Source organism: Polyodon spathula, chromosome 5 (assembly GCF_017654505.1).
Source record: "Polyodon spathula isolate WHYD16114869_AA chromosome 5, ASM1765450v1, whole genome shotgun sequence".
In the NCBI taxonomy this organism is placed as follows: Eukaryota; Metazoa; Chordata; class Actinopteri; order Acipenseriformes; family Polyodontidae; genus Polyodon; species Polyodon spathula.
Window position 1 is genome coordinate 4,143,771 of NC_054538.1, and position 19,227 is coordinate 4,162,997.

Consider the following 19,227-nt stretch of genomic DNA (forward strand, 5'->3'; position numbering starts at 1 on the left):
GCTGCCTGTAGAACACAGTAACAGAACTGCGTTCCAGTGCGTTCCAGCTTGACTGCACCACTGCTGCCTGTAGAACACAGTAACAGAACTGCGTTCCAGTGCGTTCCAGCGTGACTGCACCACTGCTGCCTGTAGAACACAGTAACAGAACTGCATTCCAGTGCGTAGATGCCACTTCGTTTGTTTGTCCAGCAGAGTGGTTAAATGACAAAGCTCTTGCTCAGGCAGCTATAGAGCTTCTAACCTCATCTGCAGGGATCAGACTCTGCAATGTCAGTGCATCACACAACATGACCAGTTACTGCACTAAAAAGTCCAAGAATCACAATTAGCTGAGAACCACTGAAAACAGTGGTTGATTGTATCCTGCTACAAAAGAAAGCCTTCTGTGAAAGATGTTTTAAAACTTTACATAACAAAAAAAAAGCAATTTAAGAGATTATCAAGCACCAGAACAGCCAAAAGATTTGTGAAATGTGTTTTATTTTGATCTTTGATAACTAGTAATCATCAGCGATGTCCGAAGTTTCAGTTTTGACCTGGGCAACAATAGGGGGATTTGTGTTTGATTCAGAGCAGAACAAATGATGCAGAGGGTTAGTCTTACATTGTTACTTTATTAGATTAGAAAGATAAAATGTAACCCAGTAAGATCCAGAATTAGAAGCTTTGACTCCTTGTAAAAGCAAAGATTTCCAAAAGGAAGGGGATCTCTCAGAAGAACTTCTGCAGTTACCCCCTCCAGGGGTGGCGCCTGGCCCCCTCAGAATAATTTCTTTAAAAAAATGTGTTGTGCCGCAGTATCCCTGTTTAATGTTTTTAGCTTTTTGAATTGCCCCTATCCGTATGCATCATTCATATGTGCAAATAACCCATGTATTTAATAGGTGTACTGTATCCTTTCTTAAGCTGAAATAGTGCCACATAGTTCCAATGTTTTTATATGGTTTGTTGTTTATGAATTGACCTGCAATGGTTATCAGAAACGGTCAGGGTTATATTCATGGATAAAGTCACCACTAATCTGTGCTCTTAATGTTTCCATTGCTGCTCGGTATCCACAGGATCATTTTTAATTACACAGTTCAATAGGCAGCATGTGACTGCAGATCTATCAAGGTCACTGAGTTACCATTACAGATTGTATTTGATCACAGTTTTCTGGGCTGCAGCACTGCACGTGTGCTATAGCAGGTGAGGTTGAAGCAGTCCAGAGCAGTTTTCTCTCCTAAACTGTAGCGAGCTTGATTAAAAAATGCAAGAGGGTGTCAAAAAAATAAATAATAATAATTAAAATACGAGGAAGTCTTAACACGTATTTCTTTAAAACAGTGTTCTTTTTAATTGGACTCACTCTGTGTATCATAACAAGGTTCCTGGACACAAAAATAATGGTTCTAAATCAATAATGCAAAAATAACCAATGAGTGAACCACAGGGGCGACACACATGTGCTGTTTGTTTAACAAAGCTCTGCAACGATGGCACTGACGATTCTCATCCCTCGCTGAGACTGCAGAAGCTACAAGTATTATATACATTACAGGGATTCTCTACAGTCACGTCACAGAAGTTTTATAAAATGTATTACGCATTGGAAAGTAAATGCAGCAATACAAACTTAGATATGGCTCTGCTTTGCTCATTACACAATGTTGCAAGCTATTACAAGGAATACAGCCAGCATATTAGACCAGAGGTCAAAGTGAAGAGTACCATTACATTTAGCCGGAGGAGTTTCCTTAATTATGAAAATATGAAGTCCCGGTCCCGGTCTAAACGGCTCCAGGATGGAATTTGTCCGAGATTCCCAGACCTAGTGCAATCATAGTTTAGCACCACAGTCAAACCATAGCATATCTGTTTGGAGAAAAGACCCTGCCCCTGCCGCATCATTTTGCAATGCACACAACCCCAGAATGATTGACACATTGGATAGCCACACTGATCTGCTTTGGCGACAGCAACCAAAATACAATTCATAGAATATTTTAATTTCAATGTTTTCTTTGTTTTTGAGAAATGGCTGAGTCTAAAGGTTGAAGCGACACTGATAGTGTTATGTGGGTAAAGGAAGGACTACCCTATAAGGGAGAAGTGCAATTTTTTTTCTACATTATGTAGAAAAGATTTTAGAATTGGATATCGAGGTGAAAATGTTTTTAAGAAAAGTTGATAAATTGATATTTAATTCTATTATATATAATATATATATATATATATATATATATATATATATATATATATATATATATATATATATATATATATATATATATATATATTCAACACCCCCCAACCCCCTTAAAAAATGGCAGGTGTCCCGTTTTTGCATTTTGAAAAGGCGGACACCCTATTAAATCCAGTCATAAGAACGATTTTTGGAACTGACACTTTGATGAATACTAGGGGCCATAGTCTGCACTGCACTATTTACAACAGCTAATGTTAAACCAGCTATACTGAAGATGCTGGGCAGTTTGGATACTGCAAACCACAGTAGTGTCATCTTACTTTAAAAGGCACTTATCTGAAAACGTGAGGTAATTAAAATGTTTGATTATGCTCTCCCGGTCGTTCTGCTCACAGTCAGCCCTTGTTAAAGCTATAAAATAATGTACACGATTCCAAGTGTAAAGAATATTTAAAGTAAAGAATATAAATATTTTAATGCTTGCTAGAAATGACTTGGTTGCAGTAGCAGCAGTTACAATATTGTTTGAAGTTATTTTATTATGGGTAAACGTTGCCCTGTAACGCAATGGATCATATTTAGAAGTAAGAACGAAGGCAAAGACACAGTTTCTTAGAGGAATAAGACAACTTTAATGGTATAAAACAAGAAACAACTCTTGACTGGTCCTTCATTGTTTTATTCAGCAAAATAAAGTATTTGCATTTGCTTGAGAATGAAGTATTGGGATGGATTCTAGGTGCACACTGTGCAGAGATGCCACTGGTGCTGGTTGTGTCATTTGGCATTACTTACATGTATTTGTAATTAATGTGTGCTCAGGAAGTACATATTCAACATTTTATGCTGAAAAACCTGCCTAATTTTGTAGGCTTGAAATTACTAAAATTGTAACTTCACAACTGCAAGGTTTGCTTGGTTTCTGTGAGCTTAATTAAAATAAATAAATAAATAAATACATTTGTCTCCCTATACTCGGCAGTTAGTCCTTCAGTTTGCCCCCCTATTTTTTAACAAAGTTAGGTGCCTAGAATTGTGACACACAATAATATTGCTTTTGACATTGATTAAAACAGTGAATTGTTGTACTGCTTTTAGAATGAAACACTCACCTATAGATACCAAAACTGACTTGGTGTTACTGAATACGAAAGGTTACTGGTCCAGATCTTATCTACACTCAAAGTGAGTTTCGTTTAGATTTTTGTTATTATACAGTTAAATAAACTGTTAATGCAAAAGTTTTATTTTAGAGTTGGTTATTAGTTATCAATGTTGAAAATGGTCAAACTCCTTAAATTAGGTGAATTGAGCATATGTGTAAAAGGTTTGATCAGTAACATTTAAAAAACGATGCTTGTTAACTATCCTTGTGTGATTTATCAGGTTGGTCCATCTGGTAAAATGACAAGTTGTAAGTGAAGTTATTTCTGAAGTTCTTTTTCTACAGTCAAGTTCAAATTAGCTTCTGAAAAAGTGGCCCAAAATGGCTGAGAATGCATCTGAGAGCATGTACAACCCCAGAACTTCAGGGGGCCTATGCAGACGCCCAGCCAAAAGAGTTGCCCCAGGAGTTTCAGTCAAAAAGATCATCGGCCACTTTCACCCATGTTACTGATAAATTTTTTTTGCGAAATTATTTTGGAATTAATCAAACTGATAAAGAAGGCATACAGAAAATGTCGATTTTTTGCCCTGGAGTCCACATAGATATCTGTTAAAATTGTAGTGATTTTCTTCTTCCTTCTGTAGTGCTATTAAAACAATACCAGAGCAGAGGTAGATCCATCATTAAAACACTGTGTATGTTGATTGGTAACTGGAATGATGTCAGTTCCTTTAGCAGCTTAGTCTTTCTGTGGGTCCAGCATACACTTTCCTCCAAGATGGAACTGATACCAATACCAAGAGAAATGTTCTGCAGGTCCCTGTCATGAGAGATCAGCAATAACTGGACCAGTATATCAAGTTAAAAAATATGTAAGCTCCTGGGAATATCATCCTGGAGTACTTGTCAATGGCGTGCGTATTCTTTATAATCCGGAATCCCCGGTAACCTCTCAAGATGCCCTTCTTTTTGGTTGCCGTGGACTCGTTGCTCATGGAGAGATGGACCATCATCTTCTCCTGCTCGTCTGAAGCCACTTGTGTTTTGGTGTAGCCGGCCAGGCTGTTGGCGTCAGAATCACTGTAGGTCCTGTCCAGCATCATCGTCCTGGCGTGGGACATTCCACAGGTACAAGGCAGTTGCTGCAGGTAAAAATGAAGACCAGCCCATGTTATTATATTATTAATGTTGTAAACGCTATGACTTTGTACAATGGAAATGAAACGCTGTTACCTTTTCTCTGTGCTTCCTCTCTTTGCGCTCTTCCACGGTAGTCAGGTAGTTCACTGCAGCGTACTCCAGCACAGACAGGAACACAAACACAAAACTGACCCACAGGTAGATGTCCACAGCCTTAATGTAGGAGACCCTGGGCATCGACGCATTGACTCCAGTGATGATGGTGGACATGGTCAGCACCGTGGTGATACCTGCACAGAATTAACAAGGCCTTGTTATTAACAGGGCTTTATGCATGCTGGGGGCAGTATTACATTGACTCCAGTGATGATGGTGGGCATGGTCAGCACCGTGGTGATACCTGCACAGAATTAACAAGGCCTTGTTATTAACAGGGCTTTATGCATGCTGGGGGCAGTATTACATTGACTCCAGTGATGATGGTGGGCATGGTCAGCACCGTGGTGATACCTGCACAGAATTAACAAGGCCTTGTTATTAACAGGGCTTTATGCATGCTGGGGGCAGTATTACATTGACTCCAGTGATGATGGTGGGCATGGTCAGCACCGTGGTGATACCTGCACAGAATTAACAAGGCCTTGTTATTAACAGGGCTTTATGCATGCTGGGGGCAGTATTACATTGACTCCAGTGATGATGGTGGGCATGGTCAGCACCGTGGTGATACCTGCACAGAATTAACAAGGCCTTGTTATTAACAGGGCTTTATGCATGCTGGGGGCAGTATTACATTGACTCCAGTGATGATGGTGGGCATGGTCAGCACCGTGGTGATACCTGCACAGAATTAACAAGGCCTTGTTATTAACAGGGCTTTATGCATGCTTGGGGCAGTATTACACTGACTCCAGTGATGATGGTGGGCATGGTCAGCACCGTGGTGATACCTGGAGGTGGAACAACAGGAAGAACTTGTTTAACTTTTTGAAGCTTATTATACTTGAATAACTCGCATAAATCCTTAATTTGAAGCATATCTGTGAATCTATTTCAGCTGCTAATAAACAGTTTCAGGAGGAAATTCTCTTGGAGGGGGAATCCAAACATGCAAAATACATCGAGAGGTGACGTTCTTAGTAGCACAGGCTGTTTAACAAGCTGTGAGTGACGAGGATGTTTTCTCACCGAGCGACACTCGAGCCGGCACAGCCCTGCGGTCAATCCAGAAGGACACCCAGGACAGCATGACCATCAGAGTGGCTGGGAAATAGGTCTGGAGCAGGAAGAAGAAGATGTGTCGCCTGAGCGTGAAGGTGATGTACAGACGGTTGTACCAACCTGCAAGTGGCAAAAGGACTTGGTTATTGCGTTATCAGCCAGCCTTGGACTCATACACACCATTGTACACCGGCTTGCTGAAATAGCACTCAGGTTCAGTCGTATTAAACAGCATGCCACACAATTCCTAATCTATTATTATTATTATTATTATTATTATTAGTGCAATGGTCTTCAATATTGTACATCCCTCTTTTTCGAACCTGAAAAAGTTTGACAGGTGTTGATTTTGGTGATGCCATGATTACTGCTTGGAAGGGTTTGACCTCAGTTTAAGGAAATACACAACTCCCTGCAGTGTCTAGAAGCACACCTCTTTACCTTTGATGTGTCTTGTGCTGTATGCATTGCAGAGATGTATTTAAAACACAATCCTGATTGGTTTGACATTTTTAACCTCTCCCGGATAATTCAGCCGGGAGAACGAAATTGAAAACATATCACAAATTTCACATATGACATGTGATCTGTGTTTAGAAAGTCACAGTAGAATCCAGACCGTGCTCCCCCTGCAACAACTCTGCAGGTGTTCTGTTCTGTTTTCTGTAAACTTTTTAAAGCTACTTGATCATTGTTGATACCATGTTGTCCCCCCCAGATGATTGCAGCGCTTCATCTCCCATGTGTATTGCGAGAGCCACTCATATGTTTAGCAGGTTACAATGAGTTATACCTGTACTGCTGTAGAATGCTAGTCTGGAGGTAGTATGAAACTTCTGTATAAGAAACTGAGACAAGGATATTCTTTCATCTATTTTTAAAGACTCTTCACCGTTCTTCCAGTAAAGCATGAGATCTTCATCTGTGTAGGCATCTGTAAAATATATGCATTCAAATATTAAGGCATGATATTACCTGTTTTAATGTTACTTTTTGTTCTGTGATGATTGAGTAAATGGAGTGTTATAGGCATCTAGAATTCCACTATAACCTAGTGGGTGCACTGAAACATGAAACTGCATTTTCAATACTTGGGACTCTTAAGTGGTGTCAGGTGGGATTGGTGCTGCAGAAGGATACATGGGTTTAACAACATAGTTCATGGCTGCCACATGTTCTGCCACAGTGGACTTACCTAGATACTGTAGGAAGAGAACAGGACACTGGCACACATTTACTACAGTATTGTATGTGTAAACAGCCCAATCAATCAGCATGGCATTGCTTTCTAACGCAGATGCTGCTTATTTAAAACTAAATAAGCCTGAAAGCTTCAGTGAATCCGATGATCAGAGAGCATGTTGGGCTGTCAAGCATCAGCCCATGTGTAGTAAAAATTGACAGTTCTTAGCTAGGCTGGGTCAGTACTTTACAGGTAAACAATCTGAAAGTGTTGCACACATTTCACACTGAACGCTTTCATAAGGGTAAGAAATACACCACTGCCCCAGGTTCATTTTCTAACCACTTTGAGATCAAATGATGCACCACTCCTGCATAGGAGTTTGAAAGAGATTAGCAAGCCAAAGAAAGAAAAGCTGATAAATTGCAAGAACTCAAGTTTGAAAAATGTCCCTACCCTTCGGAAAACTATTAGAAAGGAAATGTTCACTACACAAAAAAGGGCAGAGTGAAGAAACTAAAAATGACTGCATTTCATGAAGATATCTTACAATACTGAACATCAAGACAAATAAAAATACTTTTTACTGTGCGTCTAGGGCAACCAAGTCTTCAACACTATAAAAGGTGAAGTGAAGTATTTGTGTTACTTACAACTTTCCAGCTCCAACGAGCAAGTTTGAGTGTCAAGGGGGAAGCGACTGAAGTCCATGTTACACATAGCTGTCACGGTGACCCTAAACATTCAAGCAAAGAGAAACAATTGTTTGAAACTTTCAAATCTGAATGATGGGTCCCAGAATGATTGGAAGGAAATCTGAAATTGTAATGACCACATGGCCAGGTCATGATTACATGGCAGTCTAATTCACTATATTACACTATCATGTCTTTCACCTCTGGAGAGTCAGGATCAAACCAAGTGATGAGTTTCGTTTGGTGGTTTCAACCTTGCTCCCAGTGGACATTGGACCATATCACAAGATTTTTACAATAGTGAAGTTTGAGTACCTTAAGGTTGTCCCACAATACTGAAAAGATATGACCATCAAGGTTACATGTGCCAAACAAAAGCCCTTCAGAGTCCCGATGTTCAATGAACAGCAGTCAGTGGCATCACTAGAATGCTATTCCTGGAACACAGCTAAAGTGCAGGGATGGCAATAAGACTCACTGCATAATAGTTTACTATGAGCTTACTGTAATTAATCATAGTGCCTAAGTAACAAGCTCTAGGTGTTGCACATTCGGCTCACAGTAAAACCGGTAACACAAGAGACATTAACAAAACCATTTTAACCCTTTAAGGTATTCTTATTTTTGCAATGAAATAGGGTTTACAATTTACTGACAGGTTGGACGTCGTCCTCCAAATTGTCGGTTTCCTCCTTGTGATATTTGAGTCACTTTCAAATGTATTTTAAGAAGAAACCATTTAAACAAGCGCTCGGTTCCTTGTGTACCCTCAAGGGGTTAAAAGCTTATGCCTGGTGCTGTTTCTAACCTGCTGTAAAAACAGATCACAGTGATGCACAGCAATGCAGGCCTCCTCCCTCACCTCAGGCTGTACAGCACATGTCCATCAGGAAAGACCCGCAACATGATGTTGTCCGTAGTGGTGTCGTGGATAAAGGACCTCTTGGAGTGGACAAAAAACACGTCTGGGACCCAGATCTTCTTGACAAGTCTGCCGTCAAAAGTCATGCTTTTGTTGCTGGTGCTGGGAAAGGAAAGGCGCTCATCTTTCCAGTAATGTCTCAGGTAAAGTGTCATGGTGAAGTCCTGTATTCGAAGGAACAACAGTAAAGTCACCCATACTGGTGGGAAGTGTAGTCCAGATACAGTGGTGGTGCTAGTTTATAATGTGTAGCCCACATGACTGCACATATTCTCAGCCATGTAGGTGCTTATGCTGGTCCACAAGCCCATATGGGCTAACATATACAAACTACCTTTTCACAGGGAGCAGAGTATTAACCAGCCTAAGCTCCCCTGCCAATATGTGCAACTGTAAGGTAACTGCAGTGTACTAATACAGAAGTGAGGACCCAAGGAATATAAACTGAAGCAGATTTATATGTTTTTGCAGATCATTTGTCATGGTTTGGGCAGGCATGATGGCAGAGTCAGTGGCACAAACATGCATTGTAATCAATGTCGGCAGTTTGACTGCTGGAACATCTGACTACTTTGAACCTCCTTACCCTTCACAGGTGATGCTTGCAGTATACTTAGGGTTTCTGATTTGTAGTGTTTTACCCTGACTTTTCAACTCTCCTGTAATAATTCAATTGATACCTGTCAAGCCATTTGTGTATTTCAATCACAAAGACTTCAATTAGAAACCTTCAACCTTTAACCCCTTAGTGCCCCATGCTATTGTACTTTGACTTGTCATTATCAGCTGGTAATTGAGATTCAGCTCTTTCACTTCATGGATGTAATCATTGTGAATTTCATCTGAGGCAGGGGTTTCAAATGTAAGCGCATCAGCGTCTCTCATAGACCCACATGGATTATAAACTGTCCTTGCCTATCCTGTTAACAAAGCCATATTGATATACAGAAAGTGCTTTGTTAAGAAGTACATTCTTCACTGCACCACAAGCGGAACCCCCTGAGGAGACAATGAGGAGCTAGGAGGTGAAGGGGTTCACTTTCTGAACCCGACATCATTAAATAGGGACATATGGAAAATACAAGAGCTGTAAACAGGATAGGTGATCACAGTCCGTTAGATATGGCTTTAATCTATCTTGTTCTGTCAGAGCTGCTTATCACGGGTCAGTTTCACAATGATTCTGACAAGAGACTGGCAACGATTACATTCATGGAGCATTTCAGTCACATTCGATTTTGATATTAGAACACAAGACACATTGACAAGACTTCTCCTTCAAACGTTTCTTCAGTGTTGTTACTGGATAGTGACTCTCTTTCACACACATTGTTTCACAGAAACCATTAGGAGTGTCTCAGGACTTTACTGCGCTGTTACCGCTGCTTGGGGAGGATATAGCTGTACATGTCACTATATGACAAGTGCAGTCTCTCTAGCATCACTTACAATGGGGTTCCGCATCCTGCAATAACAGTAGTTTCAGTGACCGTCACTAAAGCTCCCATTCACAGCACAGCCTGCCTGATTCACTTGAAGTCAGACTCAAGCAGAAGCAGCACATGACTTCTCTTTTATTAATTAAAAAAAAGATGAATGCACTAGTCACATAATTTCTAAAACTGACTGTTGAATAAAAAAGAAACATGACTTTTAGTGCATTATATTCAGAAACTATGGGTCTATATTTTACTTTATAGGAATCCAATCTGCCTAAACCGACTGTGAATCTGAAGAAATTAACTTTGAAAATACTATATAAAAAAATACAATAAAAAAAAAAAAAATAAAAATATATATATATATATATATATATATATACACACACACACACACACACACAATAAAGGAAAGGTTAAAGGTTGTGTGTAAAGGAAAGGTTAAAAAGAAACCCATATTGATGTGATTCAAACAGGCAGTTAAAAGAGACACTGATGTATCCAACACATCACAGCCATGCTCAGTGGTCCCACTACGTAGCTGAAGTACAAACAATATATCAGGAGTCCAATCTGTTCTGTAAACTACACCACAAGACCAGCTTCAGGTTTTGTTCTGTTACAAAAACTGCATTGGCAACTACCAGTTTACTTACCATATCTACTTCTGAAATACTGTCCAAACTTTCAACCTGAACATCGACCCCAACAGGAATGGCAGGACCTTTAAATAAAAATGGGTACACTGTTATGGCTTGAGGTGCCCCCGTGGTTATACACAAGCTCTAACTCCCAAAGTGAGGTTTTCAAATGATGTAAAGTAGCATATTAACAGGTTCAGTTTTATCAAAGGAGGTTACAGAAGATGCTTATCTTTAGATTAAATGCGTCTCCTGCAGTCAAACACACATTAAGGATGATCTAATAAATGAGTCAAGGAAATACATGTCTAAACATAGATGATCCTACATGCTATATAGACCATAATGTAACTGACCAGAGAAAGAAAAACAGCTAACCCAGAACAATGAGGTAAATTGTCTATGAAACAAAGTGGAACTGATTGCCCCATTTACTTCTATAGAGATGTAATGTCTGTATCTCCTGTGATATACTAACACAGTACACAATCTGTACATGCTGTGACATACTAACACAGTACAGAACCTGTACATGCTGTGATATACTAACAGTACAGAATCAGTACGTGCTGTGATATACTAACGCTGTACACAATCAGTACGTGCTGTGATATACTAACGCTGTACACAATCAGTACATGCTGTGATATACTAACAGTACAGAATCAGTACGTGCTGTGATATACTAACGCTGTACACAATCAGTACATGCTGTGATATACTAACAGTACAGAATCAGTACGTGCTGTGATATACTAACGCTGTACACAATCAGTACATGCTGTGATATACTAACAGTACAGAATCAGTACATGCTGTGATATACTAACGCTGTACACAATCAGTACATGCTGTGATATACTAACAGTACAGAATCAGTACGTGCTGTGATATACTAACGCTGTACACAATCAGTACATGCTGTGATATACTAACAGTACAGAATCAGTACATGCTGTGATATACTAACAGTACAGAATCAGTACGTGCTGTGATATACTAACGCTGTACACAATCAGTACATGCTGTGATATACTAACAGTACAGAATCAGTACGTGCTGTGATATACTAACGCTGTGATGTAAATGCTAAGATGTCGTAACACATAGCTAATAAAAAAAAATACCATAAATCATATGAGTCATTTGCTATGTGGGTCTCACGTGCTGTGGCTGACACATTCCAAGTTTTTTTTATTATGACTTTTGTAGGGCAAGCACTGCCCTACAGATGACATTGCTGAAGGCTTGCTTGAAAGGGCACATGCCACGCACACTGTATTTACTCCAGACTCATGGACCGCCCAGTACTCCACACCAGTCCTGCATGCTCAGCTGCGGCTTTTCATTGTCATCACATGGCAGGTTGTGAGTGTTACTAAACAAAATGTCTTTAAAACAGCAGATATAAACATGCTCTATAAAAGCAGTGGCCCTCACTATTCTTTTAATGGTCACATTAACCCCATACAAAAATGGCGCTATATACATTACAGACACAGATTATGGAAACAACAAACGATTTACAGCAAGACTAGGGGTGGGGATTGTATTTTTCCTCACTCAGACCCCTTACTTACTAAATACTCTGGTGTCTCTGAGTACATAATCGTCTCCTCAGTATATACAAAAGATTTTAATGAGCAATTCGTCTCACATGTATAACAGTACCCCAAAACATTCTCTTTTTTTTCTTGGTAAGCAGTGAAACTGGGGATGGGGAGTTTGTTGCCAGATAACTCCACTCAGACTACTTGCTCCCAATATCTTGGTATCCCTGAATAGAAAATGGTCTCCTCTTTAAAAATATGAAAGAGATTTTAATGCGCAGTCTCTCCCACAAGTGTAGTAGTCCCCCAAAATATGATCCACTTACTACCAGCAGAATGACTGGCTATGACATTTTCTATTCATTTGACCTTCAAAAATAGGTTTCTGGCTAAGGACTGCTAAGTACAACATTATATATTATACCAGTCTTTGCAGTCACCACTCAGGAAAATTGTTGTCCCCCCAACATTTACATGCTACTGAATGTCTTAATTCTCCTTCAGCAGTAAGCTGCTGTGCTTCAAACCCTGATATAGTGGTTTGAACTGGGACTGCACTATGGGTAACAAAGCTAAAACAAACAAGAGGTGCATTTAGTGTTTAGTTGCCTAATCTCTTTAAACTGTCCTAAAATAAAACAGTCCCCCTGTGTCCTCCAGAGCTAAACAGCTACCACCCTGACACAAGACATGAGATTGCTGGCCGTGTTAATCCATGCGGTCATCTTTTCGTAAAGTCAACTCTACAGCCAGCCAGCCAGCGATGCTTCAGATAGTTTGCCAAATTCTTTAGCAACAAGCAGTGCTTAAAGCTTAACAGGAAAACAAAATTCTAAATAAGAGATTTGCATTCCCCATGCCAGCCACCATGCAGTTACACGCTACATAAGTGGAGTGTGAGTGTGAGTGATTGGGGGTAGAGGGTGGGTGGGAATTTAAGCAATACAAACGTACCTACAGTACCATGATGAGACAATGTACATCATCAACATTGAAAAAGCTGCATTTCTGACACTAGGTGTTGTGGAAATGACCCCTATAGGTGTGCTGTTGTCATTTCTGATGCCTCTGTTTCCGTGATCTTGTATAGATACATTCCACTTACTAACTCATGGTTTGCAGAAGGGGCAGAAATTACATTTCAAAAAAGAGCTGTACTTCACAAATTCAGCTTTTAGGAGTGTTTTTTTTTTTTTTTAAACAGCTACATATTTTAAAAATGCCATTAGTATGATCTTGGTAAATAATTGTGTGAGTGTGGTTTGTACGGTATTGTCTGCGGTTTACAAACAGGGATCACAAGATATGATATCTCGACTGGGTTCATCCTGGGGAGTAAAGCCACTGAACAAGACTGGGGAAGCTCTGTCTGTTGGGCGCCTGGCCATTAGGAGGCGCTGTTGTGCTCTTTGATGGATTTACTGAAGCTTCCCTGTGACATCATGAGCAGATGCTAACTGACTTGTAATAGTTTCCTAATGAAAGACATTTCACAGAAACAGCTAGGCAGCTTAAGGAAGGTTCACAGCCCTGTACAGCACTGGAATAGCATAGGCACACAGAAGTATCGTGACACCAAACAAAGGAATGGAATCTAGAGGATTCACTGAAAATCCAGAATGACAGCTTAAACAGAAACATTCTTGAATCCACCTAAACCAGATCCAAAAAGATCCCACAAAGGAAACATACAAGAAATAATTCTTCATTAAATCCTGTTTGTAGTTTACAAATCAAAGCAGACGGTTTCAAATCACATCCAACCATGTCATGACCTCATGAGGGGCTAACCCTGTGACCATTCAAATCGAGGCTCTTTTGCAAATCACAGTCTCCCCGCGTTCAAAACCATACAATACGAATAGAGAATGAGGAAAGATGCCATCCGTTTCAAATTGTAATTATCCATTAACAGCTTTGAAAGAAGATTATATTCACATGTGACCAGTAAACAGTGACATGTGTAAACAAGGTTAGGGATGGGCCTAAGAGGCATGTGTACAGCAGTCAATAGCAATAGTTTTGCATTTGTTTAATTGGTTTTGGCATTGTCCAGTTTTCAGTAATTATTCCAGGTTTCTGGAACCTTCTAAATCAGCAGTGTCCCAAAAACATGCTTCCTCCCTCCTTGAAGCTTCACTCTGTGAACTAATCAGCCAGCCTCCTGTTACTGTCTCCAGCAAGTTCCCAGCAAGGTGCAGATCTTTTGTTCAGTTAAAAGAAAAGCAACATTCATTTTGTTCGCCTCAACAAGCTACTAGGAACCGGACAAGAATTGATGGGCCAAATGGCCTCCTCTCATTCGGAAATGTTCTTGAGAATGAAACATATTTATGTTAGAAGAATGTTTGACTAAAAAGCCTTATCAGATTTAAAGTGTGCAGAAGCACTGTACATTACAGAAAATGATACTGGATATGGGTTAGCAGCCTAAACTAATCCCACCGTTATACATCCCTGCTTGGATTAGTGCTGACCCTGCTGCAAGCTACAGGGAATTCAGCTAAAACATACCGCATTAGAAATCAGAGTCTTAGAAGTCATTACACAATGTCATTAATCTCTGCAAGGGGGCTGTGAAGGTCATGTTATAATTAAGAATATTAGGCTAAGAGAACACAAAGCGGTCATGTTGGTTTTTTGGAGCACTTTAAAGAACAGTTTAAATTAGCACAAATTGTTCACCCCTAACCCTGTTTGACACAGCTGCTCACGAAATTATCTGTCCAGAGTCAGAACCAGATGATTACAGGTTTAGTTTTAAAGGGACCAGTGTACACATTAGGTATTGGAAACAGAAACTCTCACTGGCAAAATGCATTAAAACGACATTTTGTTCATACTGTTTTTTCTAGATGCTGTGACTGTAACCGATTCCACTGCTAAATATATGGCTACTAATATTTTTTCCCAAATCAGACTCCTTTGCTGAACAGTAATTGACAAACATACATTCTTTTTTCCTCTCACCACAGCAATTCCTCACACAGCTCAGGAGAACTGAAGGTTCAGTGGATGTCCTCCACTAGCGAGCCAGCTTCCTCTTCCACACCCAGGAACTCGAGAGCAGAGGACAGAGGCCAACCCTGCAGATGTCTGCCTGAGCTGACGTGGTGCGTAATGGGGAGAAACAGTCCCAACGTTCCCCTGACTGTATAGCTCACCCTGCACACCATGCGGTTCTGCTTAAAGTACTCTTTTAATTGCATTTTGACAGCTTTTCCTCTGAAAGTAACTTTTATATTTCCAGTGTTTCAGTTAATAATTCTCAAACTAAATACTTAATTAAAGCTACACAAGAAATGTTAGCCAACGCTGGCCTAAATCTGGTTGACACCCCCTAATGTAAATAATTACTGGTAGCTAATGCACTGGATGCAAACAGATTAAAAATCTGAGCTGGAGGAAAAGCCCATTAGTAGAGGTTCACTGTTGGCACATCTGTGCCTATTGGTTTTGGGTTGTGGAAAGGGAATACAAGAAGAATGGCCCGGTGCAGAAATGTTGGCAAATTTCTTTCTCAACCTGGTCAATTGAGGCTGGTTAAGCAGACTGCCCGCCCAAAGGCAGCCCCTCAGTACGTCTTCAATTCCATTCCATGGATGTCTTACTCTCAGTGTAAGAAAAGGACTTCCCACATTCCGAACTTGGTTTTCTCTGCTGCCTGTTGTGCCATCTTGTCATACAGTATCCGTTTCGAATGAAATAAACTTCAATTACAATCCCCCTGAACCAAGTCTTGGAAGAGATTTAGTTCACAGATTTCTGATAAAGCAGGATGCACGCAGGCTAAACTATGGAAAAATGTAGTAAACAGACACACAAAATTATATTTCACTGTAAATTCTGTATATTCTATGGTGTTATTTCAAGAAAACTGTTACCCTATACCAGTATTTGATTTCCTGCTTTAAGCTTGTAGTGCCCAAGCATTTCTGAAATGAGAACAGCTAGTTATGTAACTTGATTCCATTTCTTGTACAAAACACATTCCCCCCTGTGTACTGCATATGAAAAATTCTGGCTTGTGGGGCTGGATTTAAAAAATAATAATACACAGGGATGGCTGAAATGGGCATTACAGGGTTAATTGTCTGCCGTTGTTATTTACTACTTAACTTGCCTTTGGGGCAAATATCTTTGGCTATGGGCAGGTTCTTACATAGTACTTGGCATGTGTAGTTAAATGCACTTTGTATTGTATTAAAATCAGCTTTAACAAAGAGAAAACAAAAAATATCCCTTAATGAATTGCGTTGATCAACTCTAGGGGGCACCATTACCACACCTTTTAAGCGGAGTTTAAAAGCATTCCTTGTACGTGAGTAGAATCCCCTACAAAGAAGAACCCGTTGATATGTTAACTGCAAACGCGGGTCTCATACTAAAATCAAAGAAGAACCCGTTGATATGTTAACTGCAAACGCGGGTCTCATACTAAAATCAAAGAAGAACCCGTTGATATGTTAACTGCAAACGCGGGTCTCATACTAAAATCAAAGAAGAACCCGTTGATATGTTAACTGCAAACGCGGGTCTCATACTAAAATCAAAGAAGAACCCGTTGATATGTTAACTGCAAACGCGGGTCTCATACTAAAATCAAAGAAGAACCCGTTGATATGTTAATGCAAACGCGGGTCTCATACTAAAATCAAAGAAGGAAGGACCCGTTCATATTTACCTGCAAACGCGGGTCTCATACTAAAATCAAAGAAGGAAGGACCCGTTCATATTTACCTGCAAACGCGGGTCTCATACTAAAATCAAAGTCGTCCACTCTGAGAAGCTGTTCAGTCTTAATTTTTTTCGTTTTTGTTCCATCATGGGTCTTCTTTGATAAAGCACTGTAAAAGACAAAACATTTGAATTCTCAAACTAGGTGCAGCAATAAAATCTAATTGAAAGTGAAAACTGAATTAATGACTGACAGGAACATATGCAATTCTCAACTTGTTTCAATGGATTGTAACGGATGTTAGCTGTGCATACTACAGGCTTTATAACCCTAGATCTATATATGTATATGTGTTTCAAGGAAGATATAACTGCACTGTACAAAAATGAAAAAAAAAAAAAAAAAAAAGAAAGTTTTTTTTTTTTGGGGGTGTAGACAAAGGGCTTTAACGATTATAATGTTTATTTCTGGACGTTTCAGACAGAAGCCCGTCTTCGGTTAAACACGATGCAGTAAACTTGTTCTTCAGGGATTCTGTGTTGTACTTGAATAAAAACATGTTTACAGCACTATTTACTTTTCTTTCTACATAGCTGAAGAAGGGCTTTTGTCTGAAACGTCCTCAAATAAATAATTTGTAATCATTTATACGAAACTGGTCTAACAAGATAACATGAGATATATATATATATATATATATATATATATATATATATATATATATATATATATATATATATATATATATAGTGTCTGTTCCTTTATGCATTTGGACCCCGCAGGAGCCAGTGCAACCAAACTCTGCACAGCCTCCTCCTTTATCCAAGGGAAGGTAATGGGCTGTTGGGATCCAAAATTTTGACCCCCGGGGTACTTTATTTAGTAACCCCATTGCTGGATCACTACAGTAGCAATGTATCTCAAATTAAATAAACCCACAAAACCAAAAATAAATTAACATAAATAAAGTTAAAAAAGGGAAAGGGGTCCGAGCGCATTGTGCAACACCCAAGATCAGTAACTTATAGAAAACTATAAGGCTATATGAAACTGGTCCACACACACACACGCACACAAGCTCGGTAGCGAATGAATGCCTATATGCAATAACCTGCCTTTAAGTTTCAGTAGCTGACAAAGGTCACAGTGACAGATTCACCTGTTGAGGTCTAAATCTGTTTGATCTCTCTTAATATCCTTTCTCACATTATGAAGGATTATGACAATATAAATACAGCTAATGCTATTCACGCGAACAAGGTCGTGGTATTAAGACAGCTTTAAAAAGTTATAAAATAATACTACCAAGAAAGTACGCAATACTTTGCAGAGCTCATACAAGTACCTATACCGTTTCCCTCGGAATACATTTTTTGGGGAGAAAAACTCGAGGAAATTCAGCTGTACAGTATTCAGTAGCCTACGTGCCACTGTAATGTCACTGTAGCGCGTAAACGTATTGTCAATTCTTCTAGTATAAACGGCTCAAATAAAATCTGGAGACTTGCCGTCTTCACTGCATAACGATTCTTTGGGAGAAGTTTGGAAATTCCCAAAACTGTAGGCACCAAAATGAACGATTGTTTAAACCCTAATCTGATATCAAGGAAGGAATACTGCAGTGTAGACTGTAAAAAACAAGCTTTTAAGAGACAACCACTTCTGTAGCGCCCTGCTCAGGAACTTACATGCCATGCTTTAGTGTTTCCGTGGGACCTGTCCATCTCGTCGTCATTTGCTTTCGGCTCTCAGAAGTAAGAATCAGGCAAAAAAGTAAAAAAAGCAGTTTGGAAAAATAAGGCATTATGATTGCAGTCTTAAAAATCCAGAAAATAGTCTAGAAATAGTCCCCTTTAGTCCAGGCCCGCAGTGGCTTGAACATTGAACCATCTGATAGTCCAGCTGTGTAAGCGCTGCAGAAATAATTGTTAAGGAAAAGCTCTCTGCCGGTTGATTAAATCTCAGAGAAGTGTATGTTTCCGACTCCAAGCTGCTTTCCTTTGCCTGTGATTGGTTTGCCACCACACAGCTGTTTGTAGTGATCTGGCAGCTCGTTGCCCAGCATTCCCCCCTCCCAGGCTACCGTTACGCACTGTGCATTGGATGGGGTTAACATTACTGTTTAAAATCTCATCCCAATCCCTTTAAACGTGATACACACGTGGGAGTGTTGTTTTGTTTTTATTTAATATTTTAATCTTCTTTGCGTTAGAAACATTTTATTATGAAAAAAAAACAAACAAACAAAAAAAACCACATTGGTTAGCATTATTCGAACGTGCAAACATACATTTATGGCCGTAATTTTGGGGCATATTTTTGCCAACTGTTAGTTTAAAATTAAACCTCCACCTTAGACTGTTACAACAATTAAAGGTATAACACTCCAATATCCAGCAGTGTGAAAAAAAACCCAAAAGAAAATATAAAAACTAATACATTGAGATGACACAGTG

At 39.5% G+C, this 19,227-nt stretch overlaps 1 protein-coding gene across 1 annotated transcript; it reads right to left on the bottom strand.

Annotated features, from left to right (window-relative positions):
- Positions 1 to 2,328: 2,328 nt before the first annotated feature.
- On the bottom strand, positions 2,329 to 18,751 carry gabrr2a (gamma-aminobutyric acid type A receptor subunit rho2a). Its single transcript, XM_041249548.1, has 9 exons — positions 18,460 to 18,751; positions 16,834 to 16,940; positions 10,559 to 10,626; positions 8,404 to 8,627; positions 7,500 to 7,582; positions 6,457 to 6,597; positions 5,631 to 5,783; positions 4,536 to 4,732; positions 2,329 to 4,444 (listed from the first exon to the last, which is right to left on the bottom strand). The coding sequence occupies exons 1-9, from the start codon at positions 18,573 to 18,575 to the stop codon at positions 4,136 to 4,138; spliced, it is 1,398 nt and encodes a 465-aa protein (XP_041105482.1). The 5' UTR covers positions 18,576 to 18,751; the 3' UTR covers positions 2,329 to 4,135.
- Positions 18,752 to 19,227: the final 476 nt, after the last annotated feature.

Excerpts from the sequence above, each read along its gene's own strand:
- gabrr2a (XM_041249548.1), bottom strand. The coding sequence starts at position 18,575 with ATGCCTTATTTTTCCAAACTGCTTTTTTTACTTTTTTGCCTGATTCTT. Across the intron at positions 8,628-10,558 it reads GTATTTCAGAAGTAGATATG|GACTTCACCATGACACTTTA; the intron begins GTAAGTAAACTG and ends CTTCGAATACAG. Across the intron at positions 4,445-4,535 it reads AGAGGAAGCACAGAGAAAAG|CAACTGCCTTGTACCTGTGG; the intron begins GTAACAGCGTTT and ends TTTTACCTGCAG.